The sequence below is a fragment of the Python bivittatus genome, unplaced genomic scaffold (assembly GCF_059951505.1).
Source record: "Python bivittatus isolate LINGU-HERP-01145 unplaced genomic scaffold, Pbiv_v1 ctg000840_np1212, whole genome shotgun sequence".
Taxonomy (NCBI): Eukaryota; Metazoa; Chordata; class Lepidosauria; order Squamata; family Pythonidae; genus Python; species Python bivittatus.
Genome location: NW_028277113.1, coordinates 20,545,420 through 20,560,225, shown reverse-complemented (window position 1 = coordinate 20,560,225; position 14,806 = coordinate 20,545,420). Strand labels below are relative to the sequence as shown.

General features: G+C 38.5%; 1 protein-coding gene across 1 annotated transcript; it reads right to left on the bottom strand.

Annotated features, from left to right (window-relative positions):
* Positions 1 to 2,249: 2,249 nt before the first annotated feature.
* NRSN1 (neurensin 1) lies at positions 2,250 to 14,208 on the bottom strand. The gene is made up of 3 exons (XM_007436973.3): positions 13,835 to 14,208; positions 5,501 to 5,701; positions 2,250 to 4,599 (listed from the first exon to the last, which is right to left on the bottom strand). Exons 2-3 carry the CDS (start codon positions 5,690 to 5,692, stop codon positions 4,201 to 4,203), a joined length of 591 nt encoding a protein of 196 aa, XP_007437035.1. The 5' UTR covers positions 5,693 to 5,701; positions 13,835 to 14,208; the 3' UTR covers positions 2,250 to 4,200.
* Between the last annotated feature and the right edge of the window lie 598 nt (positions 14,209 to 14,806).

Genomic DNA, 14,806 nt, shown 5'->3' with positions numbered 1-14,806 from the left:
ATTGCTTTAAATGTCCTTCATGGAACTGTACTGAGAGACTCAAAATGTCACATTTCTGTTCTTCCCAGTCTTTAATTAAAGTTCCAATTGGAAAGGTCACAGAGCCCTGACTTGCTGCTGCCCTTATGTTGCCTCCTTGACAGAAGTGAGGAAAAACTACAGTGAATAAGACATCTGTGAAAAGAGCAAGATCAGTCCTATGGTTAAGCTTTGCTATAATGGCTCTAAAGTACATACAGTACTCAGAAAAGAATGGTAGAAATATTTATAGAATTACCTCTTGAGGAATTACCAAATTATTTCTTGAAGCATTTCAAGAATTACTGAAATTCTTAACGAATTATTTCTTGACATATTTCAGGTACCTTGTTTTAATAATAAATGCAATCTCTCAAGACTGACTGCTATGATTAGCTTTTTAATGCAGAAAGGGATGGTGGGAGGCAGTGGCTGCTTAACATTTTTCATGACATTTGTAGCTGCGGGCATTTCCCCACGGCACCTTTCTATTCTCCAGTCCCTCTAAGGTATTTTGAAGTGGGCTGTGTGATTGTCATCATTGCTGCTGACCTTAAAATGTTGAAGAGGGGCAAATAACACTGAGAGCCTGTAATGATATGTGGGAATGACCTGGGGAGACAGGAGGAAGAACCACAGACTGGACAACTGTCATGTAAAAGATACAGTATCTCAGTCCACAGAAGAGGGGGCATGGGAAGCATTTCAGAAGGGACCTTCCTAGTTTTCCAGAGAGTAAAAGAAGGGAAGAAATACTTTCAGTCTTGCAATATTCTGTTAATGTAACCTTACAACAAAGACAGAGCTAGTACTCATAGTTGTGTTTCTTGTCTGGACTACCTCGAAGGACTAACAGAGCCCCATTCAGTGCTCCTTCCAGCTGAGTAGTTAGGGAATACAAAACCTGTAGTTCGTGCCCCATGTCTAAGCTATGGCGGCTCCTGGAGTAACAAAATCCTTCTGCCCCTATTTCCAGTGGAAAGGAAAATAAATGGCTGGCTCCTCCCCCACCCCCAGTGTTTTCAGTACATGCTATGTGCATTTGTCTGGTTGTTCGGCAGAAAAACCCCTTAATATGAGGGGGAAAGTATTTGATGATCAAGACATTCTTGATGATGGCATGGAAGTGTAGCTTTGCTGCCAGGCACTTTCCCAACAACGGCAATTGTGATTGCAGGTTGTGGAGTAGATCCTCCTTACATAAGTGTGTGTCTGTGTGAGTGTGAGAGAGAGACCCAATCTGAGTGGCTAGGAGTTGGGATGAGGCAAAGTGTATGCGAGAGCCAGTTTGGTGTACATAGTGGTTAAGGCACCAGGCTAGAAACCAGGAGACAGGGAGTTCTAGTCCCTCCTTAAGCGCAAAGCTAGGTGGGTGACCTTGGCCAATCACTCTCTCTCTCATCCCTAGGAAGAAGGCAGCAGTGGCAAACCGCTTCTGCAATCTTGCCAAGAAGATTGCAGGGACTTGTCCAGGCAGTCACCAGGAGTCTATTCTGACTTGAAGGAGCAAAAAAAAAAAAAAAAAAAAAGCAGAACATTCTCTGCATTTAGAAGCAGAGAAAATTTAGTTAGTCAATTGTTTATAGAGATTGGGAAATAGACTAAAATCAGATTAAAGGGATAGGATTCACTGATGAGGTCCCAAGTGAAATCTAATCTGAAGTCATCAGGACATTCTCAAGTCTGTAGAAGTGGTGCAAAGGAAAAGCTTTGTAAGCTGTGCTTGTCACATAGCTGAGTCAGCAAATAATGGCCCAAAATATCACTCAGAACAATGTTCTGTTAACAGCCATTGTGCCACTTACAAAGACTTTAATATTGTCAAAGAATTGTGGTTTTATCATTTGTGAGGACTTCAAGTATTTTGTAATATGGTTTTTTAGTATAATGCATATAAATCAAGAAAATGCACAGAAGTGTTGTATTAATTTACAGTGTTGTATTAATTTACAGTATTTGCACAAATTATAATCACATATCACCATGAAACTGTGTTTCCCTTCCCCAATCTTCAGAAAAATTCCTGTAGGCAGTAATGAATTTTACACATTACTCCAAGTCACAGTATAATTAATTTATAGTTTAATGTGTTGTGTGAACCCAACTACCTGTAATTTATTTAACAAACTAAGGCTAAACAAATTGTGGTAAAATACAATGTGTGAACCCAATCTGTAACTCCTAGTGGATACTTAATAGTTATAAATAAATAATACCCTCATCAAGAAAGCTGGTTCTCAATAATTTTATTAGTCCATTGGAAAAAATAGACAGAATTGTAAGGGGACACGTATTGTCAAAGAATACAAAGTTCACTTTTTTTTTTTTACATAGTTTTCTTTAGTTCCATTGATTAAAGAGCTGACAGTACCTGTCTCTCAAGACAAGTATGATTTATATTTTTAGTGAAAAGGTAAAACTGAAGTAAGCATTTTCACAGCTGTTTTCTGCTTAAGGATAAGCTTGCTTTCTAAACCAAAAAATCCAGAAATGTAATATTTGGTACTTCAACTCAAGGTCAAACAGATTCAAGAAAAGATGGAAGAATATCTCAGGTATCAAGCGAGATGCGATACTTCCAGATACTCTTTCTACAACAGTCCTGCTGAAATTAATAGCAAATCAAAGATAGGGGGATGTTGATGGTATTTTTCACAAATGGGGCAGACCAGTTTCGCTCTGGCTTTCTCTGTGTGTGTGTGTGTGTGTGTGTGTATATATATATATATATATATATATATATATATATATGTATTTGTTCCCACCATGAAATTAAAAGGAGGGATTTCCATTTGCCTGTGTACACCGTAAGAGCTCTATGTACACATCCCAATGCCCAGGATGGGCATTTTATTGCCCTCACCTTCTCCTAATCAAACGGTGCACCCTGTCTAGCAAAATCACCCAGGTCATTTTTTTCCTTCATAAGGGCCCAAGGCCAGACCTGCAAGTGAATTAATTATGCCTGTATTCTTTTCCATTCTAAACATGGGGCACCTTTTAAAATCTCCTTGGTGAATCTTAATAGAAACGGAGAGTTAAAAAGGAAAGATAGATAGATAGATAGACAGACAGACAGACAGACAGACAGACAGACAGACAGACAGACAGATAGATAGATATGGACTGAGGGATTGAGAATGACCCCAGAAGAAACCAGTTTGATGCAGTCTTCCTTTTGATGATTAAAAATATTGAATTTCTTTAAAAAGACAAGCTGCATATGATAAATTGGCTGGCCTTGAATACTATATATTTTGACTTAAAAGTTGCACCATCATTTGCTACTGTTGATATATATAAATAAAAATAATGGTTGGGAATGAATTTGCATGGTGAAGCAAAGAGTGGGCTGCATCATGCAAGAGGGCAGGACTTTGATTTTCTGCTTTTGGAAGTGGGTTTTTCTATGTTTTTAAAACAGTATTAAGCCTACTTGAGATACAAAACACAAGCAAATTGCGTTCCCATCTCAAAACAGCGGGAAGCTGAAATTCACAATTGCAGTAGGAGGGATTTTTGAAGGCCAAAGAAATAAGTATTGGGGCTAATGTGATCCTGGGGCCCCACTTCTGAATAACACATTCTTGTTGGCCAGTTTAAATTCAGAATGGATAGAACACTTTGGGCATGAAAGAGGAGAATCGTGTGCAGCTGATGGTTTCTTTTCTGTTTGTGTAAGAGACAAGCTGCTGTTCTGCTTGTACTCCAGGGGAATAAACAAGTCTGGTAGAAATAGAAATTGTCTGCTTTCTGCATGGTTCTCCAATACATGCATACACAGAGCTTTTGTGGGACTCTAACTGTTCTTTTTGAACAGAACACTATTTAAACAGTTCACACTAAACAAACATGTTCATTATTTAAAAGGAACAAAATATGTAAAGTGAAGGGATGGGTGGAGAAGAATGAACCATGTTTTGGAAGGGGAGAATCTAAATGATTCTGTGGACTTTAAAAAAAAATACTTCACAACACATATGTTAATGCTTTATTGAAACCAGTAATGGCTGAACTTCACTTTCTCGTCACTTCTGTAGTCCTATCAAAATAATTTTTTCCTGCCTGCTCCTTTCCCTACTGAGTGCGGAACTGCTGCACTGCAAATGCAGATTCAAGTGCTAGCCGAGACCACCTTTTCAAAATCACGAGAAGGGTGTGTTAGGAAAGAGGGAGCAAGAATCAGGTTTCAGATAATGGCTGGATATTTTGAACTTTGGACAACGTAACAGGTATCTTGGATTCTCCAGGTGCTGGGGCTTTTGTGACTGGGTGTGTCTGGACTTTTATATCTGCTATTCTCTCCTTAAATTTCTGTTGCAGGTATTTTTCTTCTTTGGAGTAGCTTTTTGCAAATGCAGACATAAGCAAGCAGGCTGCCATTGTGGTCCCTCCGATGCAAAACAATATTGCTCCCGCCAACTTACACACATCAAGGGCTCTGTTAAATTGAACAGCATGGGTATCCACCACCACAAAATCTTCTACTCCAAGGGCTTCAATTTTGGGGGGTACCAGAAACCCCACTACTAGAACTATGATCCCTGTCAGCATAAACATTGTCCCCGAGATGAGTCCAACCTAGAAAACAAAGATTTCAGAAATCAGCAAGGCTATTTTGATGGCTTTTGCTTTGTGGCTTTAGTCTTAGGCATTAAATATATCTGATGTGTCACTGATACTTATAGTCACTTCTGTGAAACTTGCAACGAGTTGCTTAAGGCTTTCATTCTGTTGACAGATGAATCTGTTCTCCAGTGGAAAAGTGTGGGATAGAAATTCTGGCAATTGCTATTCTATCACATCTGGAGAGTTTTGAGATTGGGGAAGGCTGACCTATGTCTACAACAGCATAGTTACCAATACTTAAGTACCATGAAAATCAATAGGGTCTTATCACCCTACCAACTAGAGACATATCCAATAAGCACAAAGAACAGTAAATAAGTTGGTTTGTGTATATATGACAGCTTTTGATTTAATAAAAAAGTATCCCTTCTATAAACAGTTGCATTTCCAATTTGACTGCTATGCTTTCCTTCTATGACTATTCCAATGACAAAATTTGGGACATTTTGGTCTAATATTTATTTTGAATATCTGGTCTTTTTATATTCTGAAATTCTAGACTCCTGTACCTCCTCAGAAGACAGTGAATTTAATAAAGATTTACATAGCTTGTATCTACCATTTGGCCTAATGTGGCACATCAAAGCCTTCCCATTTTCTGCTTTCAGAATACAAGGAGGGTGTCAGCTGAGAATAAATACATTGTGTATTTACTGATTTATTAAATATACTTCCCACCTTTCCATCCCACATAGCACTTAGAGCAAAGTAGTCATAAACTATAAAGGAAACAGCAAAGTTATAATGGAAATGCTAAAAACATGTCAATTATCAGTGCTGGTGGGTTGTGATGCTTTTGGAAGTCATCACTCCACAGGTCTGCTGCAAGACCATTGGTAGGTGGTAGCTGTACCTTCCAGAATGCAGAGCTCCACTTGTTGGGTGATCGCTGGATCTGAAAATCATCATCATACTCCCAAATGGATGCTGTGCAGTCTTCATAAAACTGATGCAGGTAAGAGCGAACTCCATAGCGCTGGTAACCCCCCTCTGTGGTACCCTGTTGTCCCTGCTTCGATGCATAAATGTCAGCATACGCACTCATCCTTCCCACCTGCAATGAGACAGAATGGACATTGAAATCCCACTGAGCTATAATGATGCTGTGCCAATTATCAGGAGGATCTCTAAAAAGAGGAAAAATCTCACCAGAGAAATTTTCCAGTAAAATATATTCTCAGATTTAACACTGGGTAACTAGGTTATAATAGCTGGCTTTGAAAATAACACAAGCATGCTCAGGTGTTCTTTCAGATTATCTTATTTTCTAGGTGACTGGATCAATCATTTAGAGAAGACCTCTTAAAAGCCCCCCCAACTCTGTGTGGTTTGTGGGATATGGGTTGGATGGCAGGCCTTCTCTGTGGCAGCCCCCAATTCATAGATAGCGCTCTCCTCTGAAATATGCACAGCCTCAATCTTGTTAATATTCGGGCTCCTAATGATTCTGAGTAGAGGCATTCATCTTGTGCATTTAATATTAAGGTTTTATGATTAACGTATTTTTTATTACATTTCTTTACACCACCCAGAGTCCTCTGGGATTAGGGCAGGTTACAGTATTGTATCGTAATTAATTTAAATCAATAAAAATGGAAACATTCAGTATATGTTCTAGGTGCGTCTGACTAAATGAAAACAATTCGTTTAACTGAGATCTACTAGTCTGATAGCAAGGATGGCATTTTAGAGCCAAACTATCACTCATGTTTCAGTGGGAAAGCTCATCCAAGCTTTTCAATGAATTGCTTTGCCAACAAACTAATTCAGCATGCTGTGACACCTGCCTTGCCCTCGATACCATGTATATACAAAGGAGGCAAAATACCTAAGAACCAAAAAAGTAAATTAACCCTGCCAAAAATCTTGCCTTAGTATTCCTGCCATTTTTCACCGAATTTAGCAAATGCATGAGTAGCTCTCATGCAAAAAGTAGCTTTCTAAAGACGAATGATCTGAACATATTAATGCTATGTATGAAGGGGCCAATGCATGAATTAAATGTATGCAGTTCATATGGAACATTTATAACACTGGATATGTTCTCTGTGGTCCAAATTGTGTCTATTTGCCCCTTGACATACAAGCTTTCCCACAGCTGAATTCTCTTATTTTTTTTAAAAAATAAAACATCTGTTGCACCAATATACTTAGTCCAGTATTTCTTGTCAGATAAGTGGGAGCTCAGAGTAGAAACAGAGCACATGATTTGCATGTAAAAAATCTGTGGCCATCCCAACAGTTGAATTAGCTGTACCATTTAGACAAGCCAGTGGCAGGCATTGTTTGGTTTGCATATTGTGCTAACCATAATTTGTTTAAATATAGCTTGTTAAATAAGGCACAATTGGCAAGGTTAACATAACATGCTATAAACTGCGGCTTAGAGACCAGTATAGTTTAGTTCACACATTAAGCAAAATGATATTATATCTTAGCATGATAAGTAAACACACTGAATCAGACATTACTGACCATAGTCAAGTTCAATATAAGAAAGCTTTATCTGTTCCTATATTCACTGAAACAATGCCTGTCTCATTCATAGTCTTTCTTTACAAAGATACCAAACTGACTTGCATAAAAATGATTGCTGACTTTTCTCATGGAAATATGTGTGTCACCAGTGCTTAATCCATAAGATCATTTATTGTCCATAAATATAACATGTAAGATGCTTAAATTTTAAAACCCTTCATGCTTACCAATAACTAAAATATAATTTCAGGCAGAACTCAGAAGCAGCATGGCTGAGATTATTGCAGTTCCAGTGCAGCTGTGAATATAGTATAGCACTGAACCATGGAAAATGGTCTTATTGCTGCATTATATGGGGGGGGGGAATATAAAAGTGTGAATAAGATCAACAGAATCAAGTGAATCACTGTACTTGCTATCTAAAATTGGATATGATTTCCTTTTATAGAACTCCCTGAAACATTTTGATTTAAACCAAATTAACTCCTCACTACTCTTGTTTCTAAATTTATTTTTTATAGTGGGTTTAGATGTCACATCCCTTTTCAATTAGCAATTATAATAACTTGCTGCAGAACACCCAGCTCTACTCAGATTAGCTGTGATGGAGAAGAGCACAAGTCTTCATATTTAAATTATATGGAAATCAGAAGGCAATCACATTCAGATGACAGAACCTAGCACAGATCCTGATATTTTCATCACTATGACAACTATCCTCAAATTCTTCAGATTATATCAATGTCTGGAGTAAATGTACACTGTATTTTTCCAATCTCCTATGAGTTATATTTTTTTGACTAGTTTAGGAGAGCAATTCTGTATAAACTTCTGTTTTTCTGGTGTAACAGACTGATTCCTTTTTTAATGTGGAACTAGATTTTTCCAATATCTTGAATTTAGAACCTCCAGAGAGTGTAAACGTCCACATCATTGGTCATTAATGTTATTCATATGCCTTTTAAACAATATTGGTAAACATTTGATATGGTGTTCTGCCGTTACTTTCTTCTATCATGAGCTGTCCTTTGAATGGGCACCTTATGGCCCAACGTTGTATGTGAATTTATTATGAGGATGGCTAGAGGCATCAGTGCAAGGAAGGCCCATGTATAACATGACTGATGGATATGCCAACTTGTACCACTCTTGCACTGGAATCTTCAACCCTTAGTCATAATATGTTGGAGACAGCCCTTGTAGTTTTGGAGGGAAGAGTGTGTTTGGGGCTTCTTTTCTTGACTGGCAATAGTCATGAGCAAAGCTGTACCAAACGAAGCAGTTACTATATTGGCAAAGAATTCTGAAATATATCAAGTGGCTGAAACCCAAACCAGAAACTTGGATAGAGAGATACAATTGTTTGCCCATTTTTACTTCTACCCAATTGAATTACAGCCAGTGAGTCCTTTGGATGTCCATAAGCCTTCTGTCTTTATAGCACTTGGCTCTTCACAAAAGATTGGACTGAATGAGGACTTTAGGGCAAGAGAGTTAACCGCCCAACAACTACATTTTCCTTTCACATTTTCCTAGACTTGTTGCTCTACTTTACTTTTTAGCTGGTTTCACTAGCCACAACTGTGTTTACTGTCTGTTTTATTATTGTACTTTAAGTTATTAAATTATTTCTTGTGAGACACAGAGAATTCTGTAATAAATTGGACTATAAACACTGCTAATAGTTACAATGTTACGTTAATACGGCTAATAATAAAGACTTTTGCAGCACCTTAAAGACTAACGTATGGTATAAGCTTTATTATTTTCACAATTATCTATTGCAGTGGATAGTATCTCAATGATGTTTAATTTAAGGTACTGCCATATGACCCTGTTTTTATTGCAACAGATAATATGGCTACCCTTTAGGAAATGATATTTACAGTTCACTGAAAGTTGATTTAGCTATCATAGAATCACACTTGTCCATGAGTAGGTGATTATTTTCGCACTAGTTTGCAGTAGTAATATGCCAAAACCTTTTTACTGGCAATTTGGGTCACTGCAGCCTGCTCTAGGAAGTGTGATATGCAAATTAATAATCGAAACAAATGTAATCAACTTAATCTACAGGCTGATTAAATCCTTGATGTGTATGCAACCCATTTGTGCATACTTTAGGAACAGGACTGTTCTATCTGACAAAGTTTGCACACTGCCACAGCTGTGTCAGTTATACCATCTTCTGCTTGATAGAACAGCTATGGTTAATTTTGCTGTCAACAGGCCATTTGGAACTTCCTTAGACTCTAGACTTTCTAATTGGAGAGAAAGCGGTTAATTCAAAAGATCACACTGTCTTTCTACTGTAGCATCCTACCTCTTGCAATTCTTTCATTTCCTATTTTCCCTCCACCAAAGAGACAATGATACCAGTGAGACAGCAATACACCTCTCTATGATATTGCCCACATTCTCAATCTAATGCATCATTCTGGGAACATTTCAAGGCTGAAAAACAGTCAATGATCGTGGCCACTGAACAATGTCCCACACTTTCCTGGTGGACATTTCTTGGAGGCAGTCAAACTCATATAGCATTGTGTATATGCACTACTGGTGACATCTTCAATCCTTAATGGGGTGTAATCCAGTCCATTCATCAATGTAACTGTTGGGTAGGAGGCAATTCATGGCTCACGTAACAATGACAGATTCAGTGAGGTATTCTCTGACAATACCTGCTTACTAAAAATGATGTGAGACTCATTTCCCACTTGGTTTTTGCTCAGCAACAGTGCCCATCTACTGCTGAATGTCACATAATATGTATGGATCCCCAGCTGTTGAATGTATACAATTCATCATGTGATCTATTGGTCCAATTTTTATTTCATGTACACAAAGTTCACCTCAGCATGTCCCATAATCCATTTATTGCCTAATTGCATTGGTGGACTGTAAATGCATTTTAATTTTAATTCATCTAATAACAAATTATATAAGTCTAAAAATTAAAAACTATAACCACTAGCAATAATCTCTGGAGGGAAAATGAATAAAAGCAGCCATTCCAACACTATAAAATTATAAAATATAGGCTATATAATGCATGGGAGAAGATATGTTTTTGTCTGGTATGAAAAAAAAAAACATGGTAGATGATGAACCATCTTGCGACAACATTCCATGTGTGGAGTGCATAACTGAGAAAATCTCTCTTTAATAGCTTCAGTGAGAGCACTCAGATTCTCTGGAGGTAAACTAAGGGTTCAGACAGGTATCTAGCTTTCAGACTACACATCCATGATGTTGAATCCATGCTAGAACATTCCTAACAACTTGTTAGAATGTTTTGAATTAAAGATTGCCAAACTGGGATTTGTAGAGACAGGTTCTTCTGAAGATCCATTTCCCTCTTTACATCAAGGACCTAATGCTCTCTGCTATCATGTTGGCAGTGCAAGCGATCTTCTCAAGAGACTATTGGGAAGGGAATGTTTGGAGCTGTCCAAAGTTCAGCTGCAGGTTGATATGGCCACAATGTCCTGTTCCACATATGGACAGGCCAAACACAGAAAATGGAAATGCAACACAGCAAGGGAGTGACTACATTTGGAATGGTATATGAATTTTCTCTAAAATGCTATGCTGTGGATTGAAAACATTAGGAGTTGCTAATGGAATTCCTTAAGAGAGCTCCAATTCAATTGGTTTTATAAACTTGTAGATATTCACATTACTCTTCATAGTGAATCCATTTAAAATTATCATTTTATAAAGGTAGTTATTTGTCTTATGCTCTGGAACAGTCAACAACAAATCTAATAGGAACAGCCAGCAACAAATTGCATTAGTAATTTTAGCAGAAGGAAGAAAGTAAATTGATCAACAAAGCAGAAGAAAAATAACCTGCCATAACTATGGAAGAAGAAAATATCAACAGATGCCTGTCTTCATTGATAAACAATACATGGATTGTAACATATGACAAATTATTTGCCTGCATTGTATTCCCAAAAGGGAAACATTTTTAAATTTAATTTGTACAAACAGTTATAATTATGGTTAAACTGTAGCATCAGTAAGATTATGAAGAAATGGCAAAATTATGCAATCAGATTTTTGGAACATGTAGTTTCATACTAGGTAACCCTGTAGCATCTTTTGTTACCATGGTAAAGGCTGTCTTGAATGATTTTTCAGTGTTATGCTACAGTGGTACATTGTAACTGTAATCAGATTTGCGAATAGATCAGCTATATATACAGGCAGAATTGAAGAAAGAAAAAGAATCAGATGAATCCTCAAAATCCAATCTGTGATATTTTCATGAGTAACCAGAAGTATATCTCAACTTAATTTAAACAATAAATTAACAGGAAAACTAATGAAACTTGTCACAATCAATGCAAGGACAAATAAACCAGAGATCTTTCTAATGTTAGTCACACTGCTCTTTCTGATCTATAATATTTTTGATACTAAGAAAAAAATCCATTAACTCTGTTGTTTAGTCCAAATACCACTAACAAGAATTAATCATTCACTGAAAAATTTTATAAGCAAAACGGATCTCAGTGCAAATGATGTCATTCTCTACTCAAACAAGCAAAATATAATTTATATTTATTTTAGTGAGTTTGGGATGAGAACTTATATGCATGCATCTATTTTCTAAAGTACCAGTTTTATTTCCACAGAATAGAGTAAGAAGAGATTGATAATTGGCAATCAAGTCAATGTTTAAAAGCATCTAGTTTTTATTTTCAAGTAAAACCAATCTATATACATGTATGTGTGTTCAGATTATGATTAATGTATCTTCTGAGAAAAAAAATATTTCATATATGCTGATCTTGAATAATTACTTTGGCTTAATTATCATATTTAACATTTCAATATTAAATATACTGAACTTTTATGTTATATTTTCAGTTTTTCAAGTTAAGAAAAGCTGAAACCAATTCCTTAAGCTGAATGGCTTCTGTGAGTTGAACCATGGCCATAATATCACAACTTTAGACATTTTTCATGTCTTTATCAAATGGTCTACTGATGTCCCTTATGCTCATGGGTCCTGCATTTCTGCCCCCTACAGAAACCACTTAATATGCTGTAGTCGGAGGAACTGAAAGGAATATTTTTATTACATTTTTTAAAAAAAAATCTTGTGTTTTTCCTTTTAGCAATGGAGAGAAAGTGTACAGCATGGAAAGAACAGGCAAGGACTTCCAAAGGACACTTTTATTGTTATTGAAGAGGAGAAAGCGGTCTTAGTGATGACCACAAGTTTAAGCACCTCTACACTTCAGCAACATTTACTAATATGGCAGGGAGAACACTTACTAATAATGCAAATGTACTTAAAAATGAGCCTTGAGGTCCAATAAGGAGGGGCTACAGGCATATTTTTACTCATGCCACCACTGGCTAGTTATGTTTTCCTGTTCTACAGAGCAATCATCATCACAATGGAAATGCTTCTAAAAGCTATTATTTTATAGCTGGAAAAAAATGAAATGTTCTGTAACATTTCCCCAAAAGATTAATCAGGAAAATACTTTCTTATATTCATAGCCAATGATGTATAAATCACATACTGTATTCACTGGATGAGTATTTTTAAGCTTAGAATCACATGCTGAATTGCCTGTGAACAGATCACAAAGCCTGGTAGAGAAATTGTGTTATCCAACAGTATGACATGAGTTATTCTGCTATGTATCACATTACCCTAACAGAATAATAATAATGTCTAAAATAGACCTGTAGTACATTATTATTACTTGGACAAAACATAAAATGATAGCCAATACATTCTATGCAGAAGCCATTTTAAAAATGTGATTTAATATTGGTTGTTTTTGTCTGTATGATCAGATATTTGACGGACAGTCTTAAAAAATGGCAGAATATGTTCTCCTTCTAAGACTCCTCCACTGAACTCAAGGTGGGGAAGTCATCCTACAATTTTAGAAGACATGGAAGGTGATAATAAATGAAATATTGCTCTCCTGTAAGGAAGAAAAGAAGGAATGGGGAAAGAAATCGACATCTGATGGCTTTTGCTGTCTTCAGTCTGGGAGAGGAGAATTCTTCTCCCGCCATGTCCTTCACTCTGTCCCGTTGCTCCCAAACGGGAGCTCTCCAAGGTACTAAAGGCCAGCAAAGAGCCATGCAAATAAATCAGTGTGATAGGCCCCCATTTATTCTGCAACGGCAAACTTCGTTTTCTCCCTCTGGTATTTTTTTCCAATAAAACCTTTGAAGAGTCTGGCTCTTCGACTCTCTATAGGGACGGTTCGCCCTCTGAACCCTCTGTTTCCATTTCTAACCGTTCTGAAAGGACTCTACCTCGCCCCGCTCGACCTGATTACGTTCTTAAAAACCAGGACGCCAGTCTGGTAGGTAAAGTACCACTGAAACAAAGAGAGCACAGTGCTCTCGAACCCCAAAATCCCACCCCGGCTGCAGACAACTATCTTCCTCTAAATATGCTATGCATTCGTTATTACTGCTCTGTCCTTCTGCATGTTCTCTCTTTCCCTCGCTACTTTTTGCGAGTCTGCAAGGATGGAGTTGTTGGTACAAACTCGAACCCACACTTTGCACAGCTAACATTATTCCTCCCTCTCCCCGCTCTGCTCTTCGTGTACTGTAGCCGGGTTTGTTTCAGAGGCTCAGATCAGAAAATGACACGACGCAAAACAAATCGTAAATCGGCGGTTGTGACCGGACTGCAATGTACAAAGCGACTGGTTACCTGATCCGCTTCTTCTTCCTCCGCCTTCCTTACCGGGCGAGCAAATGCAGCCGGGTTAGCTGCACATCTCTCGCTCGGTTGCCATCTCTACTCTGAGCTGCTCCAGCCTCAGAGGCCACGTACTATTTACACCCCTGGAGCCTGGCGCGACCAGTGCCTGCGCATTGAAAGCCACGCCGCCGCTAGGCTCTGCAGGAGGAGGGGAGGAGGAGCCGCCGCCGCCGCCGCCGCCGCCGTCGTTTCCGAAGACCGCTCGGCTGGGCTCAGTGGCTGTCGCTCGCTCGGCAGGCCTCGCTTAATGGGCGAGACGAAGACGCTGAGCCTCGCGGCTCCAGCGCCTTCTACCCGGTAGCGCCCAGTCTTTGCTCTTTTTTGGGTACACGGCTGGTAGCTGATGAGCTGTTTCTTCCAGCGCTTGGCTATACCGTATGTGTCTTGGGCCCTCTGCCTCCATTGTTCTCATCATCCTCCCACCCCCAGGTCCCCACAGCCAGCCAAATTCTTCCCACCACATCAATGAGAGGCACCAAGGGTGAAAAAAACAGTCTGGACTAGTGGGTCATACATGCTATTCACTTCAGGAGCAATGAGGGCTTCACAAGAACAGTGGTGGGATTCCCTTCTGGCTCAAGGAGAAGATGATGGAAAGTGCATTGGGGCCAAAGGTTAAGTGAGGGGGACCTTCTCACACTTCCTTTTCCCTATGCCAGTCATACACACCTCATCAGAATTGCACTGTGGCAGAGGATTAAAACTCAGTTAAGAAGCACAAGTGGAAAGACACAGTGAGCCAGCTCTGCCTACAAGCCAGAAGTTCTCTTTGCTCTTCCACATGATAGCATTAAAGTGCTGTTGTTCAGTTGGGAACTGACTGAAAATCTCAGGCTAAATGCCATTGACTTTAGTGTCCCTTTAGCTGGGATTACACAATATGCTAAAACTAAAGTATGGTTGGCTAATTTCTGGTTCAGT

Bases quoted from the DNA above. Each gene is read 5' to 3' on its own strand.
- NRSN1 (XM_007436973.3), bottom strand. From the start codon at position 5,692: ATGAGTGCGTATGCTGACATTTATGCATCGAAGCAGGGACAACAGGGT. The intron at 4,600-5,500 runs GTACAGCTACCA...TTTGTTTTCTAG, and splicing joins GGAGCTCTGCATTCTGGAAG to GTTGGACTCATCTCGGGGAC.